At 39.7% G+C, this 21,895-nt stretch overlaps 7 protein-coding genes across 10 annotated transcripts; 6 read left to right on the forward strand and 1 right to left on the reverse strand.

Annotated features, from left to right (window-relative positions):
* On the forward strand, positions 6,430-8,071 carry LOC104711630 (protein HYPER-SENSITIVITY-RELATED 4-like). Its single transcript, XM_010428328.2, has one exon. It carries the CDS (start codon positions 6,434-6,436, stop codon positions 7,964-7,966), a length of 1,533 nt encoding a protein of 510 aa, XP_010426630.1. The 5' UTR covers positions 6,430-6,433; the 3' UTR covers positions 7,967-8,071.
* LOC104711631 (AAA-ATPase At3g50940) lies at positions 8,854-10,776 on the forward strand. Its single transcript, XM_010428329.1, has 3 exons — positions 8,854-8,929; positions 9,145-10,165; positions 10,250-10,776. Exons 2-3 carry the CDS (start codon positions 9,167-9,169, stop codon positions 10,628-10,630), a joined length of 1,380 nt encoding a protein of 459 aa, XP_010426631.1. The 5' UTR covers positions 8,854-8,929; positions 9,145-9,166; the 3' UTR covers positions 10,631-10,776.
* LOC104711633 (disease resistance RPP13-like protein 4) lies at positions 10,806-13,930 on the forward strand. 2 transcript variants are annotated; one of them, XM_010428333.1, is made up of 2 exons: positions 10,806-10,971; positions 11,200-13,930. In XM_010428333.1, the coding sequence occupies exon 2, from the start codon at positions 11,218-11,220 to the stop codon at positions 13,795-13,797; it is 2,580 nt and encodes an 859-aa protein (XP_010426635.1). In that variant the 5' UTR covers positions 10,806-10,971; positions 11,200-11,217; the 3' UTR covers positions 13,798-13,930. The 2 variants fall into 2 exon arrangements, with proteins under 2 accessions (XP_010426635.1, XP_010426636.1); XM_010428334.1 differs by having other exon boundaries at positions 10,857-10,971; positions 11,206-13,930.
* On the reverse strand, positions 13,814-15,772 carry LOC104711632 (thioredoxin domain-containing protein PLP3A-like). Of its 2 annotated transcripts, none has more exons than XM_010428330.2 (9): positions 15,647-15,772; positions 15,453-15,558; positions 15,061-15,135; positions 14,914-14,961; positions 14,687-14,829; positions 14,520-14,592; positions 14,365-14,426; positions 14,177-14,274; positions 13,814-14,095 (listed from the first exon to the last, which is right to left on the reverse strand). In XM_010428330.2, the coding sequence occupies exons 2-9, from the start codon at positions 15,534-15,536 to the stop codon at positions 13,986-13,988; spliced, it is 693 nt and encodes a 230-aa protein (XP_010426632.1). In that variant the 5' UTR covers positions 15,537-15,558; positions 15,647-15,772; the 3' UTR covers positions 13,814-13,985. The 2 variants fall into 2 exon arrangements, with proteins under 2 accessions (XP_010426632.1, XP_010426634.1); XM_010428332.2 differs by having other exon boundaries at positions 15,453-15,565.
* Positions 16,063-17,129, forward strand: LOC104711634 (dehydrin Xero 2-like). 2 transcript variants are annotated; one of them, XM_010428336.2, is made up of 2 exons: positions 16,063-16,399; positions 16,496-17,129. In XM_010428336.2, the coding sequence occupies exons 1-2, from the start codon at positions 16,226-16,228 to the stop codon at positions 16,964-16,966; spliced, it is 645 nt and encodes a 214-aa protein (XP_010426638.1). In that variant the 5' UTR covers positions 16,063-16,225; the 3' UTR covers positions 16,967-17,129. The 2 variants fall into 2 exon arrangements, with proteins under 2 accessions (XP_010426638.1, XP_010426637.1); XM_010428335.2 differs by having other exon boundaries at positions 16,064-17,129.
* Positions 17,839-18,867, forward strand: LOC104711635 (dehydrin Xero 1). The gene is made up of 2 exons (XM_010428337.2): positions 17,839-18,131; positions 18,502-18,867. The coding sequence occupies exons 1-2, from the start codon at positions 17,970-17,972 to the stop codon at positions 18,703-18,705; spliced, it is 366 nt and encodes a 121-aa protein (XP_010426639.1). The 5' UTR covers positions 17,839-17,969; the 3' UTR covers positions 18,706-18,867.
* On the forward strand, positions 19,034-20,787 carry LOC104711636 (peroxidase 36). Its single transcript, XM_010428338.2, has 4 exons — positions 19,034-19,399; positions 19,499-19,690; positions 19,785-19,950; positions 20,264-20,787. Exons 1-4 carry the CDS (start codon positions 19,160-19,162, stop codon positions 20,680-20,682), a joined length of 1,017 nt encoding a protein of 338 aa, XP_010426640.1. The 5' UTR covers positions 19,034-19,159; the 3' UTR covers positions 20,683-20,787.

A 21,895-nucleotide genomic window follows, 5' to 3' on the forward strand; every position in this document is an offset into this window, starting at 1 on the left:
ATCGACACCTTGGGTGGAGCATCGGTCGACACTGTTTGTGGAGCATCCGTCGACACTCTCTTGTGGCATTGGTCGACACTGTTTGTGGAGCATCGGTCAACACTCTCTTGTAGCATCGGTCGATACCAGTCTCAACCGAGACTTGTTTTTCCTGGTTTGATGTATTGCTTGTGTTTGTTTGCTTGCTTAGACTTTGGGGCTCTCAAATACTTGTGTGTATAACCTAGTAGATGGGAGGACGGCCTCACTAAGTATTTATGATAATACTTACGCATCTCAATTGTTGTTTGTGGTGTGCAGGTATGTGACGTGGAATCATGGCGATGAGGAGGAGGATGAACTAGGGTCTCGTTTGTGTGTTGTTGGTCTTTGTTATATTGTTTAGGATGGAACCTTGGCTAGAGATATGATAGGTTGATCGATAGAATGCTTAGGATTGTTATTGTATGGTCGATAGTATAGGCTGCATAATTGTTTACATTGTATTTAATTGATAAAAAAAAAAGGCGGTCGAGTTGTTTCATTTTGGTATCAGAGCCTTTACGGTTCTAGGATGGTTAAATAGATGGTTAGAGCGGTTAGGAATATAATTGGGTGAATTATTTTCCTTTCGCTTGATGCATGATGTTGTGTGATAGAATTGATTATGAGTAGTTAGTAAATTTGTTTGCGGTATGGAGTCCTAGTATCATCCTCTTCGAGCCTTCAATGAGATTCCACGGTAAGATGTGTACTCTATGTGCGGTTTTTGAATTGTGTGCTTAGCCTTCTGTTCTGGATAGTGCAGATGGCTAGAGAGGGTGCTGTTGGTCGCGGTCGTGGTCGTGGTCGTGGGCGTGGTCGTGGTCGTGGTCGGGGACGAGGTCAGGTTCCTGAGGCCAGTGTGAGTGTAGCCCAGAGCATGGCCAGTGAGGAGGTGGCGGAGTCACAGGTTCATCCTAGTGTGTCTGGAGACCAGGCTGGTTTGGGTGACGGCAGGGCGGATGGGCCCGGTGTCGGTCACGGTGTTGCCCCGGGTGTGGGGGTTGCAGCGGGAGGTGCTCCAGGCAGGGAGGATGTCTTGATGGACTTGCTAGCTCAGGTTTTGCAGCGACTTCCAGCAGTTGTGCCGCCAGTGGTTGGTGGGCAGGATCCGGTAGTGCCGCCCGTGGGTGGTGGGCAGGGTCCAGCGGTGCAGCCTGTGGTGGGTTTGCAGGCAGGTGTGCAGCCGGGGGCCGAGGTAGTGGATGCTCAGTATGTGCGGATGATGGAGCAGCTGCGGCATGTGGGAGCAGGGTATTTCTCAGGAAGTACCGATCCGAGTGTAGCGGATGAGTGGAGAGAGCGGATGGAGGATATTTTCCTTTCGCTTAGGTGTCCCGACCGGTACAGGGTGGATCTGGCAGTGTTTTACTTGTCAGGAGATGCTCGTGTGTGGTGGAGGTCGGTGACAGCACGGAGGGTGCAGCGGGGTATGTCTTGGGGAGATTTTGTGGGGGAGTTTAACTCCAAGTATTTTCCTCAGGAGGCTCTTGATCGTATGGAGGCACGGTTCTTGGGTTTGACTCAGGGGGACCGTACAGTGCGGGAACTGGATGCAGAGTTCAGTCGGCTTGTGGGGTATGCAGGCCGGGCTTGGGAGCCAGAGTCGGCTCAGGTGCGGAGGTTCTTGCTGGCTTTGCGAGATGATTTGAGGACTCGGTGCAGAGTGAGGAGCTATGCCACGAGGGCGGAGCTGGTTGAGGTTGCAGCTGGGATAGAGGATGACTTGAGGTCACAGTTAGTGGTGGTCAGTCCAGCGGTTCGTTCAGAGGAGACATTGGAGCAGAGCATTCCAAACAAGGATAGGCAGTTGGAGCAAAGGCGTAAAAGGAAGCGGGAAGAGACGACAGTGGCGAACCAAGGTGGCCAGAGAGGTTATGGGAGCGGGAGCATGGATCACGTGTCGGCAAGCGGGGCCAGGGGAGGTGATTCGCAGGAGTACCGTCGAGTGTGTTATCATTGCGGGGAGGAAGGGCATATCAGGCCTTTCTGTCCTAAGAGGAGGCAGATGATGGAGGTTGCGGCGCAGCCGAAGGGAGGACCGGGTGTCCATTCCGGCGCTTAGTTTTAGCTTATGTATTCTTTCTTTCATTATGTATTTTCATTTGGAGTTGTAAACGATTATTGCATTTGAGGTTCTAATAAAAGTTGGAGTTCTTTGGTTTTGGGATTTGTGAAAAATCACTGGAAAGGAAATAGCACGGGAGTCTATAAATGGAAAGTTTCCATAAATAGAAGGTTGCTATAAATGGAAAGTTTTATAGGAGTTAGAGCTTTTCTATTTTTAAAAAGTGTATGGAAATACCTTGAGGGTAGGGTGTTGCAGGGTGACCGGGTAGTGGTTATGGTGGTGTTCGGGATATGAGTTTTCGTGAAGGCGCAATGCTAAAAGAGGAAAGTTTCTAAAAATAGAAGTTTCCAGAAATGGAAAGTGTTGAGGTAGATCTAGTCGGGAGATACTCGTTGACATCGGACTTATTTGCTCAGGATTGTGTGGGCCCAACTCATGTGATATCGATAGCTCGATAGACTTTGTGGCCAGAGAGTGGGAGTGGTATGTTTACTTCGGATGACGATCCGTGAGCGCGCTTTAGGGTGACGACCTTAGAGCGGGATTTTGAGACTCCCTGGATACCGTAGCTGTGAGCCGTGGCTCGGCAGTGAGCCGGTATGTCTCGAGGGTTGCGACCCGAGAGCGGGGGGAGTGGGCGTGTGAGACTCCCTGGATACCGTAGCTGTAGGCTGTGGCCTGGCAGTGAGCCGGTATGACTCGAAGGTTGCGACCTGAGAGCGGGGGGAGTGTGTGTGTGAGTGACTTCCTGGATGCCGTAGCTTAAGGCGGTTGGCCTGATAGCGAGCCGGCATGATTCGTTGGTTGCGACCACGGACGGGGGAAGCACTGAGTTGTGAGCAAATAGTGTCTTTGATGTGAGTATATTGACTAGAGGGAGACCTCGTGGTTCAGTCGGAGGTGTGCGGGCTGTTGCGACAGTTGCACGGGAAACCTTGGCTGACGGTGTTCAGTCTGGTCGGAGGACGTGCAGACCGTGTTGACGGTGGCACGAAGGTCCTTGACAGATGGACAGTGTTGCGGGATTCGAGGACGAATCCTTATTGGTGGGGGAGAATTGTAACATCCGCGAACCAGATTTTGTGATTTTGGGAGGAGTGTCGATCGACACCCTAGTGGCATCGATCGACACCACTAATTTCTGGGTTCGACCGGTTTGATTTAATTCGCGATTTTTCGATTGGGATGGTTTGGTTAGTGGTTTAACCGGGTATTTAAAGGGGAAATCGACAAAATAAGGGTTTAGTCTTTTTCCTCTGTCGCCGTTTGTGTTTTTGAGAGAAAAAGGGAGGAAAGTGTGTTCTTGAGATTCCTAAGAGAGATTTAATGAGATTGCTGGCTATTCTTGAGTTTTCTGTTGCTGGGAACGAAGGAGAAGCTTCCTAAGGAGTTGCTCTACTGTTCTTCGACCTTTTCCTTCTGTATTTTGAGGTGAGTGCTTGACTATGGTTGATCTAAGCATGAGATCTCTCTTGTTTTGGCTGTTTCCTTGTCTTTTGTGGTGTTTGCTTGCTTGAGTTCTTTGTTTTTCGTGATTCCCAGTGATTTCTAAGGCATTTAGGTGAGTTTAAGATGATTTCGGGGTGGATTGAATCGGAAGTTCGTCGTTCGGATTCGCGCAGATCGTGTCTGTAGAAGAAGCATCGATCGACACCTTGGGTGGAGCATCGGTCGACACTGTTTGTGGAGCATCGGTCGACACTCTCTTGTAGCATCGGTCGATACCAGTCTCAACCGAGACTTGTTTTTCCTGGCTTGATGTATTGCTTGTGTTTGTTTGCTTGCTTAGACTTTGGGGCTCTCAAATGCTTGTGTGTATAACCTAGTAGATGGGAGGACGGCCTCACTAAGTATTTATGATAATACTTACGCATCTCAATTGTTGTTTGTGGTGTGCAGGTATGTGACGTGGAATCATGGCGATGAGGAGGAGGATGAACTAGGGTCTCGTTTGTGTGTTGTTGGTCTTTGTTATATTGTTTAGGATGGAACCTTGGCTAGAGATATGATAGGTTGATCGATAGAATGCTTAGGATTGTTATTGTATGGCTGGTATGTTTCCGCTGTGTGTACTGGTTGTTATTGGTTTAATTTAGTAGTATAGGCTGCATAATTGTTTACATTGTATTTAATTGATAAAAAAAAAAGGGGGTCGGGTTGTTTCACAAAACAAATAAACAAACATATACGAGCCAATATGCTCTCATTTTCTGAAAACCCAACTTGAACCACATTCTTTAGATTCATACCAATAGAATGATAACCCTCAATGAATAGATGGTTGTATACCTAGAGAATGAATATAATTAAATATTACAACGATTAACAACATATATCAAACTGTAATAAATTTCTCACAGTGATGAGACGTCATTTCTAACCAATCTCTTTTAACTAATACAAATATAAAGAATATTTGAATACATTGATGAGAAGTTATTTATATATAGAATTCCAAAGATGTGAACATTTGAATAAACACAACTGTTTTTAAAAGACACAACTGTTTGTAAAAGACACGACTCTATATTCAATAGACACAACTATTTAGAGAGACGCAGCTGTAAAAATTTTCTGTCAAAAATATAAAATAAAGAAAATTTGAATACAATGATGAGAAGTCACTTATATATAAATTTATAAAGATGTGAACATTTGAATAGACACAACTGTTTGTAAGAGACACAACTCTACATTTAACAGACGCAACTTTTTAGAGAAATGCAACCGTTGAAATTTTCTATCAAAAAATATATATTTTACGAAAAGGTACTACGAAAAATCGTAACTGTTGTTGGTATTTTTTCAGATTGTTATTATTATATTTGAATACGATGATGAGAAGTTATTTATATATAGATTTCTATAGATGCGAACATTTGAATAGACACAAACACAACTCTAAATTCTAGAGATGCAACTTTTTAGAGATACCCAACTGTAAATTTTTTTTGTCAAAAATATAAAATAATGAAAATTTGAATACAATGATGAGAAGTCACTTATATATAAATTTATAAAGATGTGACCATTTGAATAGATACAACTGTTTGTAAGATATACAACTCTACATTTAACATATGCAACTTTTTAGAGAGACGCAACCTTTGAAATTTTCTGTAAAAAATATAAAATAAAGAAAATTTGAATATAGTGATGATAAGTCATTTATATATAAATTTATAAAGATGTCAACATTTGAATAGACACAATTCCTGTTTGTAAGAGACACAACTCTACATTTAACAGACAACTCTACATTTAACAGACACAATTTTTTAAAGAGATGTAACCATTAGAATTTTCTGTCAAAAAAAAAATAAATAACATCTAATATTTCACAACGATGGTAGAAAATAAAGCAAGAGTCAGATTTCAATATATTATTATATGACAAAGCAAAAAGAAATTCTAATGGTAAAAGTACAAGCCAATGATATATAGACCACCGTATAATATTTTATACCAATAGATGAGTACTATGCACTATGCAGCCATGAGTATAACTATCTCATCAAACAATATGCGATAGAGCATATAATTAAACGAACAATAAAATACAGATCTCGCCGATGAAACTAAAAGTTGATACTCTCATCAAGCGATTTTAAAATAAAAATTGAACAAGTCCGACAAACTATAACATGAGCTGAATGATAATAAAATCATGAGTTACTTATCTTTTTGAATAAGACATATGCTTCAAAGGATCGAATATCATAAACGGATATGGAGACTTGGGAGACGAGCCGCATCACAATACATACACGACATCGGCTTGGGGTTTTTTTTTTTCTTAAGACAGCTAGGATTAGAGACTCATGATAATAATGTGTTATAACAAGAAATTTAGGGAATTATTCTCTTGTTCTTATTGATCTCTACTATAGGATAGAACATATATATATAGTGTTACAACATTAGGGTTTTAGGTTGTATACCAAATCTATTAATGGGTCAGTAATGGGAATCCACATAATATAATATATTCATAACATATATATATTATTTTTATCATCTTCCTTTTTCCTTAATTTTCTTTGTGTTATTTTCCTTTTCGTGTTTATTTATTATTTTTTTTTTTTTTGGTCAATTCCTAGCTATTATATAAAGAGTTTTTGGAAGTTCCTCCTCGTCGAGAGAAGACGTTCTCGTTCACGGTTTACGGAAGAAACCTTTTCTTCTCACCCAAGAAACTTGGCAAATTAACCTAAGAGAGAGACGATCGATCGAACTGGTTCGTAATTAGTTTTAGAGATCACTCAGGTCTCAATGGCACTAACATCCCCTTCTTGTCCACCTCGTGTGCATGTGGGTATCGGTAGACACACGACACTTGGAATGTCAAAACGACCTCGAATTGTTTCGGTTTATGCTGCAAATTATCCAGATATATTTGCACAAATCCTAGAAAAAACCAAGTCGGTACAAGTTTCGAAAGTTCTCACCACCGCAACTTCGGTGGCCAAAACCGCGGTGATGGCTCGATCGTTAGTCCAAAATTATGTGCCTCACGAGGTGCGACACTACATCTCAGATGAATTCCGCCGCCGCTTCGTTCTTGACTTTTCCTCTCAATTGACAATAACCATCGAAGAATATGAAGGATACGTTCGCAATGAAGTCTTTGAGGCTGCCAAGGCCTATCTAGCCACCAAGATCTCTCCTTCCAACAAGAAAATCAAAGTGAGCAAACACGCCAAAGAAAAAACCTACGACGTCACCGTGGAACGTGACGAGGAAGTTGTGGACACTTTCAACGGCGTCCAGTTCCGTTGGGTCCTCCGCTGCCGCCATGTTGAGTCAAACAAAGTCAGATCTGAGGTCAGATCGTTCCAGCTCAACTTCCCTAAGAAATTCAAAGACATAGCCCTTGAATCTTACTTGCCATTCATAGTGAAAAGAGCCACGTTAATGAAGCAAGAGAAGAAAAAGCTCAAGATCTTCACTCTCGACAGAGGCTGGTACTCAGGCACGTGGTCCTCTGTTACCCTTGACCATCCTTCTACTTTCAAGACGCTAGCAATGGATTCAGATGTCAAGAGAAGTGTGATGGAAGATCTAGACAAGTTCGTAAAGCGGAGCGACTACTATAAGAGGGTTGGTAAAGCTTGGAAGAGAGGATACTTGTTATACGGTCCACCAGGCACAGGGAAGTCAAGCTTGATCGCAGCCATGGCCAATTATCTCAACTTTGATATTTATGACTTAGAGTTAACTGCGGTTCGCGACAATTGTGAGCTCCGACAGTTGTTGATTGCCACTGCTAATCGTTCGATTATTATTGTGGAAGATATTGACTGCTCGCTCAAACTGAATAATAGGACAGCTGATGAATCTGATGATGAAGAAGAAGCTCCTGTGAAATCACGAAAGAAGAAGGTGACACTCTCTGGACTGCTAAATTTCATTGATGGTCTATGGTCAAGCTGCGGGGAAGAACGAATCATAATATTCACACCAAACTACAAAGAGAAACTCGACCCGGCCTTGTTAAGGCCTGGACGTATGGATATGCACATTCACATGTCGTACTGCACGCCGAGTGCTTTCAAGGTTCTTGCTTCAAACTATCTAGAGATCCAAGAGCACCCGCTTTTCACCAAGGTCGAGGAATATATTGAGGCCATAGAGGTTACTCCAGCAGATGTGGCGGAACAACTTATGAGGAATAATGACTCTGTTGATAAGATTCTTGAGGGTTTGGTCGAGTTTTTGGAAGCCAAGAAGATCAAAATGGAACAAGATAAGGCCAAAAAGGAACAAGATAAGGCTAAAAAGGAAGAGCAAGAATTGGAGGAGCAACTAGCGAAGGACAAGGAAACCAAAAACAAGAAAAAAGATTCGGTTGTGAAGAAAAAACGAAAAGGTTGATGAATAAGCTAATTCTCTGTTTTTTTTACTTGGAACATTTTTTTTTCTTTTATTTTTTAAATAAACCTTTCCTATTTATATGCGTACTCTTTATTTCATGAAAAAAAAAAAAGTTTCTAGCTTTTTTCTAAATATTAATGGTTTATATGTTCTATACATTTTTATATATTAATTAGTATCAATAAGTTTTGAATGAGAGACATTTTTATTAATATACTATTGGGATTAGGAAAGAAAAAAATGGTATTTTGGAAAAATAAAACTAATAATAGTGTGTTTGAAAATTTAACTTATTTTAGTGGTATTGATAAAGAAGAATTGCCCTTAGAAGAATTTGAGCCTATTAATTTACTCTATAACCATTCTAACCATTAAAAGGTTATATAGTTTGTATTTTGTTTATTAATGGCTAATTTATCCCTACCACCAATTCCTATCATCACAATCCGCTACCACCAGCAGCCACTGCCCACCGTCAGTCGTTAGATTCCGGCCAACTCCTCCGGCCACCTTTGGCTCCCACCCACCGCCAATTGTCGGATTCTCGGCCAACTCCTCTGACCACCTTCAACCACCACCCCTCCATCTACCGCCGGCCACTATTATCTTCCACTAACACCAAAATTGTCATTTTCTCTACCCTTCCTCCTATTTTTCTAATTTATTTGAAAATTATGCTATATTCTTAATTAGTTTATTAATTTTGGTTATACACCGAATTGACTCTTGCCTTAACCAAACAGTGAATTTCTTTTTTTGAAAAAAGAGAGTTAATTTGTCCAAAAAAAAATAGCTTACGTATTTTAAGAAATTATAAAGTCATTGCGACTATACTTACTAAATGGGCCGTAGATGCTGGCCCACTATACACACTTCGATTCACAATTGTAAATAATCATCTTCATCCCTAATTTTCTGAGAGGTATCGTGAAAGTTCGTTCAGTGATCGCACAAGTGCTGCTGGTATCAATTTTTTTTTTTTGAATTGCTAGAATTTCAATTTTAGTTNAGCATCGTTTGATTAATCGAATCATATTTATTTACCACGCAAACCTTTTAACTTTAATCATTCCTTAACCTCTTTTTTCTGTAATCATTAGACACAACCTTTTGTTTTTTTTAGGTTAGTTGTTCTTGGTTAGTGGCTCTGATTTTTGTTGTTTTCTTATTAAACTTAGTTATAAAGAGATTGAAAGGGCAATGAGTTCGTCTGCTTCATCCTCTAGTGAATCTCACTTAGCCACCGCCAAAACAGCTCTGACGGCGGTTGTATCGGTGGCTGCAGCCGCAATGCTAGCCCGATCAGTGGTTCAAGAATACATGCCAGGCGAGGTTCATGAGTTTATCTCTCACGGCTTCCGCAGATTCTTCAGCTACTTTTCTTTTGATATGACTGCTGTGATTGAAGAGTTCGGAGGTTATGAACACAACCAAGTGTTTGAGTCTGCGGAGGCTTACCTCGCCACCAAGATATCTAATTCCACTAGAAGAATCAAAGTGAACAAGCATGAGAAACAGAGCCATTATAGTGTCTCTGTCGAACGTGATGAGCAAGTTTTGGATACTTTTGACGGCGTCAAGCTCAGTTGGATCCTTGTTTGTCGCCATGTCGACAAAAAAGATTTCCGTAACCCGCGGGACCTCAACTCCACTTTGAGATCTGAAGTTCGTAGTTACGAGCTCAGTTTCCGAAAGAAGTTCAAGAACGTGGTTCTTGAATCTTATTTGCCGTTCGTGGTGGAACAAGCTGCTTTGATGAAACAAAACCGTAAGACTTTGAAGATCTTCACTCTTGATTCTTACTCGGTGGAGTGGACCTCTGTGACTCTCGACCATCCTTCCACGTTTCGCACTCTCGCCATGGATCCCGAGGTTAAGAGAAACTTGGTGGAGGATCTCGATAGATTCGTGCAGCGGAAAGGCTTTTACGGGAGGGTTGGAAAAGCTTGGAAGAGAGGGTACTTGTTGTATGGTCCACCCGGTACTGGCAAATCAAGCTTGATCGCTGCCATAGCTAATCATCTTAACTTTGATATCTATGACTTAGACTTCACTTCACTTAAAAGCAATGCTGAGCTTCGGACGTTACTTATGTCTACTGCAAATCGTTCCATTCTGGTTGTGGAAGATATCGATTGTTCAATCGAGTTCAAAAATCGCACTACTGATGAGGGCAACGACGATACCTTGTATAAAGCGGTGATGCATTTTTTGATATTTTGTATGTCTTTGCTTCTTAGCCTAAACTCATAACTAATGTTTTTGTTGTTGGTTGTTTTTCAGGTGACACTCTCTGGTCTATTGAATTTTGTAGACGGACTATGGTCAAGTTGTGGTAACGAGCGGATCATAGTGTTCACAACTAACTACAGAGAAAGATTGGATCCAGCATTGTTGAGGCCAGGACGAATGGACATGCACATTCACATGTCGTATTGCACACCAGCTGCTTTTAAGGTTTTGGCTTCAAACTATCTCGAGATTGAAGATCATATAACTTTCGAGCAGATTGAGGAATTGATCCGAGAAACACAAGTTACACCAGCTGAAGTAGCTGAACAGTTGATGAGGAGTGATTCTGTGGATAAGGTACTCCAAGGACTAGTTGAGTTCTTAAAAGCCAAGAAAGTTGTAAATGATGAAGCTAAAGGCCAAAATAAATAATTTTAAAAAAAATTGAGTAGTTCTTTTGTTTTTGTCAGGTTAAAGACAATTTTTACTTCTTCTTTCTTTGTTTAAACACTGTGATGTTATAAAAATGATACGGATGATATTATTTTATGAGGTCAGAGATTTATTGAATTTATCAACTATAAATCCTATCTCCGACAAAAGATAAAAAGAAAACGAGTTTGGTTGACTGTTGACTTATAATTGTTAAACCGTTGACTTCAAATTCGATAAAGTGTCTTTGTAAGCTCATTCCTGAAACCAAAGTTTGCAAAAGATCCAAAGATCAGGAGCAGCTTCAGCCTTCAGATCCTAAACGGCTAAGTCACTTCCTTGTAAGTGTTCTCTTACCATGAGATAGACTTTACTTTGATTAGATTCATTTCAAATTTTTCTAAGGATTCTACATGTTTCTTGAGAAACTACGGATTAGTTAAAGATTAATCCAGTCTTTGGTTACTACTGAGATTCTATTAGTCGTTGGTGGATTGCTTTTTTAGAAAGTTCGATCTAATGATACACATAAGCGATTGAAATTATTGCTTGGAAATATTTTCTGAAAGTTGCAGGTGTCTGAGAAAATGGTGGACGCTGTTGTAACAGTGTGTCTAGAGAAAGCCTTGAACATCCTCGAAGAAAAAGGCCGAACCGTATCTGAATACGGAAAACAGTTAAAAGATTTGCAAGTTGAGTTGAAATATATGCTGTCTTTTCTCAAGGATGCAGAGAGGAAGAAGAGAACTAACGACGTGCTGCGTGATTTCGTGGTGGAATTACGAGAGTTGGTTTATGAAGCTGAGGACATACTCGCGGATTGTCAGCTTGCGGCTGGTGATGGTGATGGTGATGGTGATGATGACGGGAACGAGCAAAGGCCCTCCAACGCGTGGCTTTCGCGGTTTTATCCTGCCAGGGTTTCGTTGCAGTACAAGAAAAGCAAACGTTTGAAAGAGATCAATGAGAGGATAAAGTCGATGAAGAAGCAAGTGAAGCCTTATTTCGAATTCATAACGCCGAGCAATATTGGAAGAGATAATGGAACTGATCGGTGGAGCTCTCCGGTGTATGATCATACTCAAGTGGTTGGTTTGGAAGGAGATAAAAGAAAAATCAAGGAATGGCTCGTTCGATCAAACGAGAGCGACCTATTGGTAATGGCCTTTGTTGGCATGGGAGGGTTAGGTAAAACTACCATTGCTCAAGAAGTTTTCAATGACAAAGAGATTGAACATCGTTTCGAAAGAAGGATATGGGTGTCTGTGTCCCAGACTTTTACTGAAGAACAGATCATGAGAAGCATATTGCGGAACTTGGGGGACGCGAGTGTTGGTGATGATCTTGGAACATTGCTGAGAAAAATCCAGCAGTATCTCTTGGGGAAAAGGTACTTGATCGTCATGGACGATGTATGGGACAAGAATTTGAGTTGGTGGGACAAGATCTACCAAGGACTGCCTAGAGGACAAGGTGGTAGCGTCATCGTGACAACAAGGTCAGAATCTGTTGCGGTAAAGGTTCAGGCCAGAGACAAGACTCACCGTCCACAGCTCCTCAGTTCTGATAACAGTTGGCTGCTGTTTTGTAAGGTGGCATTTGCAGCAAATAACGGTACTTGTGAGCGTCCCGAGTTAGAGGATGTCGGCAAGGAGATTGTAACAAAATGCAAAGGCTTGCCATTGACAATCAAAGCGGTTGGTGGGTTGCTTCTGTGCAAAGACCATGTCTATCATGAATGGAGACGAATTGCAGAACATTTTCAAGATGAGCTAAGAGGGAACAGTTCTGAAACTGACAATGTGATGTCTTCTCTGCAATTGAGTTACGACGAACTCCCTTCCCACCTTAAAGCATGCTTTCTCACGCTCTCTCTCTATCCGGAAGACTGTGTTATACCGAAACAGCAGCTTGTACACGGATGGATTGGAGAAGGTTTTGTCATGTGGAGAAATGGAAGATCTGCAACTGAATCTGGAGAAGACTGCTTTTCCGGGCTCACAAACAGGTGTCTAATAGAAGTTGTTGACAAAACCTATAGCGGAACCATCATCACTTGCAAGATTCATGACATGGTTCGTGATTTGGTGATCGAGATAGCGAAGAATGATTCCTTCTCTAACCAGGAAGGCCTCAACTGTCGTCACCTTGGGATTAGTGGAAACTTTAATGAGAAGCAGATCAAAGTTAATCATAAGCTGAGAGGCGTAGTGTCAACAACTAAAACAGGTGAGGTGAACAAGCTCAACTCAGACCTAGCTAAAAAATTTACAGATTGCAAGTACCTTCGGGTTCTTGATATCTCAAAATCGATATTTGATGCTCCTCTGTCTGAGATTTTGGATGAGATTGCGAGCCTTCAACACTTGGCATGTCTTAGTTTGAGCAACACACATCCGTTGATCCAGTTTCCTCGTTCCATGGAAGATCTCCGCAATTTACAGATTCTAGACGCAAGCTACTGTCAGAATCTGAAACAACTTCAACCTTGCATTGTGTTTTTCAAGAAACTCCTTGTACTTGACATGACGAATTGTGGATCACTTGAGTGCTTCCCCAAGGGTATTGGAAGTCTCGTTAACCTCGAAGTACTGTTGGGATTTAAGCCAGCCAGGTCCAACAATGGGTGCAAGCTCAGTGAAGTGAGAAATCTCAAAAACCTCAGAAAACTTGGTCTTTCTCTGACTCATGGCGATCAGATCGAAGATGAGGAGCTTGATTCTTTGATAAACCTTAGCAAGCTTATGTCCATTTCTATCAACTGCTACGACAGCTACGGCGATGATCTCATAACCAAAATAGATGCGCTCACTCCTCCACACCAGCTCCATGAGCTTTCTCTACAGTTCTATCCTGGAAAGTCGAGTCCATCGTGGTTGAGTCCTCACAAGCTTCCGATGTTGAGGTACATGTCAATATGCTCAGGTAATTTGGTGAAAATGCATGAACGGTTTTGGGGGACTGAGAATAATACTCACTGGAGAATCGAAGGTTTGATGTTAAGTTCGTTGTCGGACCTAGACATGGATTGGGAAGTGCTGCAACGGTCAATGCCCTACCTCAGGAGCGTTAACGCAAACTGGTGTCCAGAGCTAGAGTCTTTCCCGATCGAAGATGTCGGCTTTAGAGGCGGAGTGTGGACGAAAACACCAACGCACAGAACCTGATGGAACATTTTAAGCAACTAGATCAATGTTTATTAATCAGCGACAATAAGTTGGTGTATTACATATACCTTGATACAATGTAACGTAGCATTTGACCGTTTGGATTTCATATCAAAGTTTTCTTTCTAATAAACATATAACAAAAGAGCAAAACAAAACAGAGACTAGCAGCAATGGCAACTGCTTGCTCAGTCAGAATCAAAGTCCAGATTCTCTGAGGACCTGACAGACCGCCGTATGCTCTCTTGATATTCGGCATCTTCATCATCTTCCTCTTTCTTCTTCTTGCTTAGCATTCCTGTTAAAGATTTTGCATAAGCAACAGTTCTCTAACTGAGCTGTAATTATAAAAGAAAAGTGGGTGTGCGGTTCTGCATACCCTTTTTAACCAGAACGTTCTCTAGTTTATTCGTGGTGAAATCGTCCTTGGTGCCCAGATCCTGGAACCCAACTAGCCTATCCATCGCGACTCCCTTGCTAATAATGATAAAGAAACACATACTTTATCAGTTATACACCTAACAACAAACCCTGTATGTAAGAATGAATAGAAGAAAGAGGCGAGACCTGAAAAGCACAACGCAAGGCAAAGTCTTTATAGCAAGCTTCGTGACAAAGAAAGGAGCATTCTGCATTTATTTCAACCAAGCATTATCTTCACCAAAGGATTGGTGAAAAGCCATTTCCTTTTCTCTAATTCTAATAAAGTGGTTCACACTAACCTCTGCGTCCACTTTAATGAACTTTGTGTCCACATGTCTAGGCGCAAGAGTTTTCAGATGCTTGTCCATAATCCTACAATGATGCAGTGAGTGAGTGCATATCTTATGGTTACGAGCTCACATATCAGAAGACGAACAAAAAAATATAAGCTGATGGGAGATCTTACTTGCACCGGTAAAATTCCTTGTGGTAGAAATGACATATCACCTTCTCACTCCTGGTGACTTCACCCAAGAAATCTCCTTCGCTTACCTCTCGATATTCACCATGTCCTTGTCTTTTAAACGCTTCTCTCTTCTCAACTTCTCTCTGTCAAGATAGAATCTTGAAGGTTTAGTACATACCAATACCTACACAACTAATTATACAGTACGATGCCAAAGTAATAATAACCTTTAGTGCTGCAATCCTATCAGCGTGCAATCTTTCTAGCTCTGGATCCTACAGAACATAAACAAGTAAGTCTCTTATAGAAGCTTAAAAAACTCAATACACCCAAAACAAAATAAAAACAGCCCAATAAGCAAACATTGCACTTACATCCATAAGTTCATCAAGATCAACCTCTTCATTAACAGGTTTTGATCTTTGCGCCTTCTCATTTGCAAGAACTTCCTACAAATACGTATAAATAAATCATCAAAAACATACAAGTACTCTACTCACAGGTGGTTATCTACACAGCCATAACTCATCAAAGTCTATCACTTCGACAGACATCAAACAAACACCACTTCAACAAACATAGATGAATCAATTCTGTGAATATCATATACGAAATGCAATAAACTTACCAAAAGCATATACTAAAAACACGAAAAAAGTAGATGCAATCGAACAATTTCCAAAAAAAAAAAAATTGAGAAAAAGGCAACTACGAAATTGCATTTGATGGATTTAAACCAAAAACTCAAAAAGATAAAATTATTTACCTTTTGATAATTTCTAGCAGCTGCAGCCATTACATTTCCGAATGCTAGATTCGAAAGGGTCGATTTGACTGCATCCGGATCCATCTTTTAGCACCCAAAAAAAAATCTGGAAACTCACCACACGAAAAGCAACAAAAACAAAAAAAGATTAGGATTCAGAGATAGAAGAAAACTAAAAGCTCCAAAGATCATACCTTTTTCAAAATTCCTTCCTGATGTGAAGATGAAAAACACACAGCTTGAGAAATCAAAATCAAAGCTTTTTTTAGTTTTTTTTGTTCTAACAATTTCAAATCTGGAGCGGAAAAAAAAAATCCCAAAATTAAAAGATGAACACAATACAAAGGTAGTTACACGAACCAAACGACTGCGTTTCGTTAAGGATGCTAAAATGTGAATTAATGGGCCTTCCATATCTAAAGGCCCATAAGTCCTAGCTAAGTTAGTAGTATCTTTTTATGTCGGTCGCTAACCACTACTACGACGCTACGCCGAGTCGCCGACGTCTTTACATGCCATGTGTCTCACTCTTAATCAATACGGATTTAATTAATGACACTTTTTATGTCGGCCAACACGGATGGGAGTAAAATATCTATATGAATCTGATGATCGGTTCCTATCCAAAATGAAAATTGCGGTTCTATAAAAGTATCATACAAGAGCTCATTAATCTTCATCGATCAAAAGTCTTTTAAGTTCCATCAAAAGAACAAAGTTTTCTATATATATCTAAGAAAAGAGTTACAAGTTTATTTTTAGAAAGAAAGAAAATGGATTCTTACCAGAACCAATCCGGAGTGCCAAAGAAGGGACTGACTGAGAAAATCATGGAGAAGCTCCCAGGTCATCATGCACCTCATCACACTGGAGGAGCCAACACTGCTTATGGTGCTACTAGCGCTGGCGGTGTTCACGGCCACGAGAAGCAAGGTATGACGGAGAAGATTATAGATCAGGTGACGCCAGGCCATCATGGAACTCATCAGACTGGTCACGGTGGCGGTGTTCACGGCCACGAGAAGCAAGGTATGACGGAGAAGATTATGGAGCAGGTTGCGCCAGGCCATCATGGAACTCATCAGACTGGTTACGGTGCTACTAACACTGGTGGTATTCACCACGAGAGGAAAGGTATGACGGAGAAGGTTATGGATCAGGTGACGCCAGGCCATCATGGTGGATCACACCAGACTGGAACCCACACGGGTTATGGTAACACTGGCGGTGTTCACCACGAGAAGCAAGGGATGACGGAGAAGATCATGGAGAAACTTCCAGGTCATCAGGGGTCTCACCAAACTGGTACTCACACGGGTCATGGTGCTACACACACTGGTGTAGTTCACCACGAGAAAAAAGGCATGGCTGAAAAAATTATGGAGAAGTTGCCTGGTCATCATGGAACCCATCAAACTGGAACCACTACGAGTTATGGTAATACTGGAGTTGTTCACCACGAGAAAAAGAGTACGATGGATAAGATCAAAGAGAAGCTTCCTGGTAGTCACTAACTAGAATCTCTTTTTAACAAGTTGTTTAATTTCAGAATAATTAAGTATCTGTATTGTATTGTTTTTATGAGATGATGGTTTTAAATAAAGCGCGTTTATGCGTGTATGTAAGTGATTCGGTCGTTGATTTAATATGAAGTTTCCACATTTGATTTCGTTTATATATATAGTTGTTGGTTTTATGTTTTGATAATATGTGAATTATTTTATCGAAATTGTAACATTATTATCAGGGGGAATGAGCTACTCTGTGACCCAAAAAAAACTAAAAAGCCAAAGATACTTCAGCAACTAAAGCTGAAAGGAACTTAGAAGAAACTAGACATGTGTAAAAAACCATTGAGAGAGCAGACAACCACAACCTTTTACTTTAAAAGTGGATACAAAGTAGAGTAATCGTTTTGGTAAATGGTAAGTATGTATGAGGAGTTAGAAGTACCAAATTTATCCATTGACTTGTATATCTCTCTTACTCTACTACTCTAGTACTCTCTTTTGTTTTCTCCCACCGGTAACAAACACAAATTACTAATTAGTTTAACTTAATTAAAAACAAAGATGAATTTAACAAAACTTATTCGTTGTTCTTATCGTTACATGTATGTGTGTGTAAATGTGTTAAAATCTCAAAATTTAAAGATTGAACATCAAAGGTGGAACAAGAAACACAAAACGAGCAATATGGAGTGTTGTTTTATTGCAGGACCATATAGTCCAAATAAGCTACTTAAAGGGATTAAATTAAACGAGGTGGGTGGATTAGTAGTAACGGACATGTGTCATACCAACCACAATTGACAATACCAACGTCTTACGTAATCGCCATGTGTCTCGCTCGTAATCAACACAGATTATTTTAATTATGTGTGATTATGATCCCTATCCAAAGTTGCGGTTCTATAAAAAAAAAATCATTCAAAAGAGTCTGAATCTCGTCAAGAATAGTTTTGTTCTACAGCTAAAATAAAAAGTTGAATTTTCAATTGTAACTTGTAAGAGGAAAATGGAGTCTTACCAAAACCAGTCCGGAGCTCAGCAGACTCACCAACAGCTTGACCAATTCGGTAATCCAATTTCAGCCACCACTGCCGCTCCGGTCGTCGCTGAAGGTGGTGGTTTGAGTGGCATGCTTCACCGTTCTGGTAGTAGCTCTAGCTCTAGCTCGGTACGTATACTTCTGTTTTCCGCAATTGCTTTTGCAATATTTAATGTACTTTTTTCCTATATCACCAAAATATATCAAGTTGTTTCATTTAATTAGACTTACCTACTTGGAAACAATTCGTTAGGAAACATATTTAAAATTAACTAAGAATATCTATTTTTAAAAAGGTAATTTCAAAAAGGAGCGAGAGTATTTTTGCTTTGCTTATATCAAATATGAAATACATACGTGTAAAATTTATAATAATCCCAACCTTCTAATATGAATATATCGAATTTCAAATATGGACAGTCTTGCAAAAACTTATTACTTTTTCTTGTCGATGTTCTGCTAATTAAACACGTGTACATGTGTGTGTGCATGCATGAAGGAGGACGATGGACTAGGTGGAAGGAGGAGGAAGAAGAAGGGAATAACGGAGAAGATTAAAGACAAGCTGCCGGGTCATCATGAGTCCAACAAGACTTCTTTAGGTTCCACCACGACGGCCTATGATACCGGCACCACCGTTCACCACGAGAAGAAAGGCATGATGGAGAAGATCAAAGAGAAGCTTCCGGGTGGTCATCATTAGATTCACTTTTATCAACTTGTTTGCGTATATGTTATATGGTACTATTTTCATTTCACAATAGTGTTTTAGTGTGGCTCTTATTAAGAACAATGCATATGATATGACGTACTCTTTTACATGGTTGTTGAATGGAATAAATATAAGCCACTCTTTTTCGAATCATTTATGGCTCAAGCCTTCTGTTGTTTCAAGTTTTACAAATTTAGGTAATGTTAGCACACGGGCCGATTCACGATTCTTATCGACATATTTCCATTTAAAATAACCAGAGTGATATTGACATTTTCTATTCCCAACACGAAGGCATACAGAAAAGAACGACAAATATGGAAACTATATATAGATGCAACGAACATAATATGTGAGTGTTGTACGTAACATTCATACCTGTCACACCTTCCTCTATAAATTATTCAACCATGCAATCATCCTTAGAGTCCCATTGAATACAGAAATGGTGAAGTCAATAGTGTGCATTGTTCTCGCTCAATTCTCACTTGCTGCGCTCTTACCTCTTTCTATGTGTTATCGAACACATGAATGCACAACCGCCTCTCTCTCCCCTTGGTTTTACGAAAACTCCTGCCCAAAAGCACAAGCCATCGTTCAATTCTTCGTCGCCAAAGCATACTCCATTGACCCTCGCATGGCTGCCTCACTGCTTAGGCTCCATTTCCATGATTGTTTCGTCAATGTTTGACAAAATCTACACTATTCTTCAAATATACAATGTTTTGACATAAATAAGGAGATATGTTCAGTCTTAATATACATACTTTGGTCATTTGTGCAGGGATGTGATGCTTCCGTCCTTTTGGACAGTAGTGGAACCATAGAAAGCGAGAAACGATCAACTTCAAATCAAGACTCTGCTCGAGGTTTCGAAGTCATTGATGAGATTAAGTCTGCCTTGGAAAATGAATGTCCTGAAACAGTTTCTTGCGCCGATATCTTGGCTCTCGTTGCTAGAGACTCCGTTGTAATTGTAAGTCAATCCTCCTATTACAATCATTACGATTTATAATTGTGCGTACGTAATTGTAACAAACACTCGTTGATTGTGTAATAATCTACACTAGTGTGATGGACCGACTTGGGAAGTATATCTTGGAAGAAGAGATGCAAGAGAAGCAAGCTTAAGTGGTTCCATGGAGAACATTCCTTCTCCCGACTCCACGTTACAGACAATTGTCAACATGTTCAACCTTCAAGGGCTCGATCTCACCGATCTTGTTGCCCTCTTAGGTATATTCCTCGTTAATATATACACTCGACCAATTCTATATCTTATTAATTATAATTTTTGAGTGAATTGCCAAAGGTTTTATTATTATTATTATTTGTGATTGCTTTAAGTATATATTGAGTTTATATATATATGTTTCTTGAAGCCATTGATTTTAATAATTAAAAGAATAAATAAATGTTTAAAATAAAGATGTGTGATTGTGGTTGGATATTTAAAAACTTAACTCATCTAAATATAAAAATTAAAACACTATATTATTGATAAATTAGAATCTTGAAAACTAATAAGTATGATTCAAATTAAATGTAGGGAGTCACACGATAGGAAACTCGAGGTGCTTGAATTTCCGACAAAGGTTATACAACCATTCTGGAAACAATGACCCCGACCAGACATTGAATCAAAACTACGCCTCTATGTTGCAGCAGGGATGTCCGATTTCGGGGGAGGACCAGAACCTCTTTAATCTTGACTACGTGACGCCGACTAAGTTTGACAATTACTACTTCAAGAATCTGGTGGACTTTAGAGGACTCTTAAACTCTGATGAGATTTTGTTCACGCAAAGCAGTGAGTCCATGGAGCTGGTCAAGCTTTACGCGGAGAATGAGGAAGCCTTCTTTGAGCAGTTCGCCAAGTCGATCGTGAAGATGGGGAACATCTCACCGTTGACGGGGACGGATGGTGAGATCCGGAGGATCTGCCGGAGGGTTAACCATGATGTTTGAGTGAGTTTCGTTATTGGATAGTCATATATATGGGTTTACATTAGGCTTGATCTGTGTAATTTTATTTTTAATTTTTAATTAACTTATGATTTATGAAAGTTTTGTGGTTGCATGGTTTACCCAAAAACATATTGATTTTTATTGCAACTGAATTTGCTAATGAATTTGAAATTTTCCTATTTCCAACAATGAAATTTTGACTCCATTAGGTACCATTTCTTTCTCGAAATTTAAAACTAAAAGTATCGCGGTGTATTTAAGAGTCTTCAAAACTTAAGGGGTGCTGTTGTAATAACTAGGATGTAGGCCCGTGCGTTGCCGCACGGGAAAGTAAAAACTTGAAATGATTAACATTGTTAATTTTACATTTCAAGTAAAAAACGGAACAAAACATTTGTTGGATCAAAACATTGCAATTTTATATAAACAAAGAGTAACAAAAACAAAAAGGTGTGAAATAAAAAGGTGTAAAAATTATTAGATGTGATCTTTGAAACACTAAGGTACAACAAAGAGGTGTAAACATAGAGGTATGAAATAAAAAAGGTGTAAAAATAAATAGATGTGATTTTTGAAACATGGAGGTACAACAAAGAGATGCAAAACTTAAGAGGTGTAATTTTTGAAAGATGGGGACACGGCGAAAAGACACAATTAATAATATGTAACCGTTGGGATCATTAATAATTTTAAACCGTTAGATGGAAAAATGGAACTAATCTCATCCATTGGATTAAAGTTGACACAAAAAGTGGGTTTGCTATTATATATTTAAAAAATTAAAAAAACACTTCAATAAAACAATTCTTCAATTTTACTTATTAACTTGTAAGTTTTGAAAATACTCAGTAAACAATTTTTTGAAACTTGTTTATGTTGTCCAGAAAAGTTTCTATATAATAAACAAAGAGGTGTAAGACATAGAGGTGTGAAACAAAAGGGTGTAAAAATTAATAGATGTGATCTTTGAAACATGGAGGTACAAGAGATGTAAACATAGAGGTGTGAAACAAAAGGGTGTAAAAATTAATAGATGTGATCTTTGAAACATGGAGGTACAACAAAGAGATGCAAAAATTAAGAGGTGTATTTTTTGAAATATGGGGGTACGACAAAAAAACACGATTAATAATTTGCAACTGTTGGGATCATTAATAATTTTAAACCGCTAGATGGAAAAGTGTGTGCGGTTTTCACTAGATTGAAGTTTATA

This window comes from Camelina sativa, chromosome 9 (genome assembly GCF_000633955.1).
Source record: "Camelina sativa cultivar DH55 chromosome 9, Cs, whole genome shotgun sequence".
In the NCBI taxonomy this organism is placed as follows: Eukaryota; Viridiplantae; Streptophyta; class Magnoliopsida; order Brassicales; family Brassicaceae; genus Camelina; species Camelina sativa.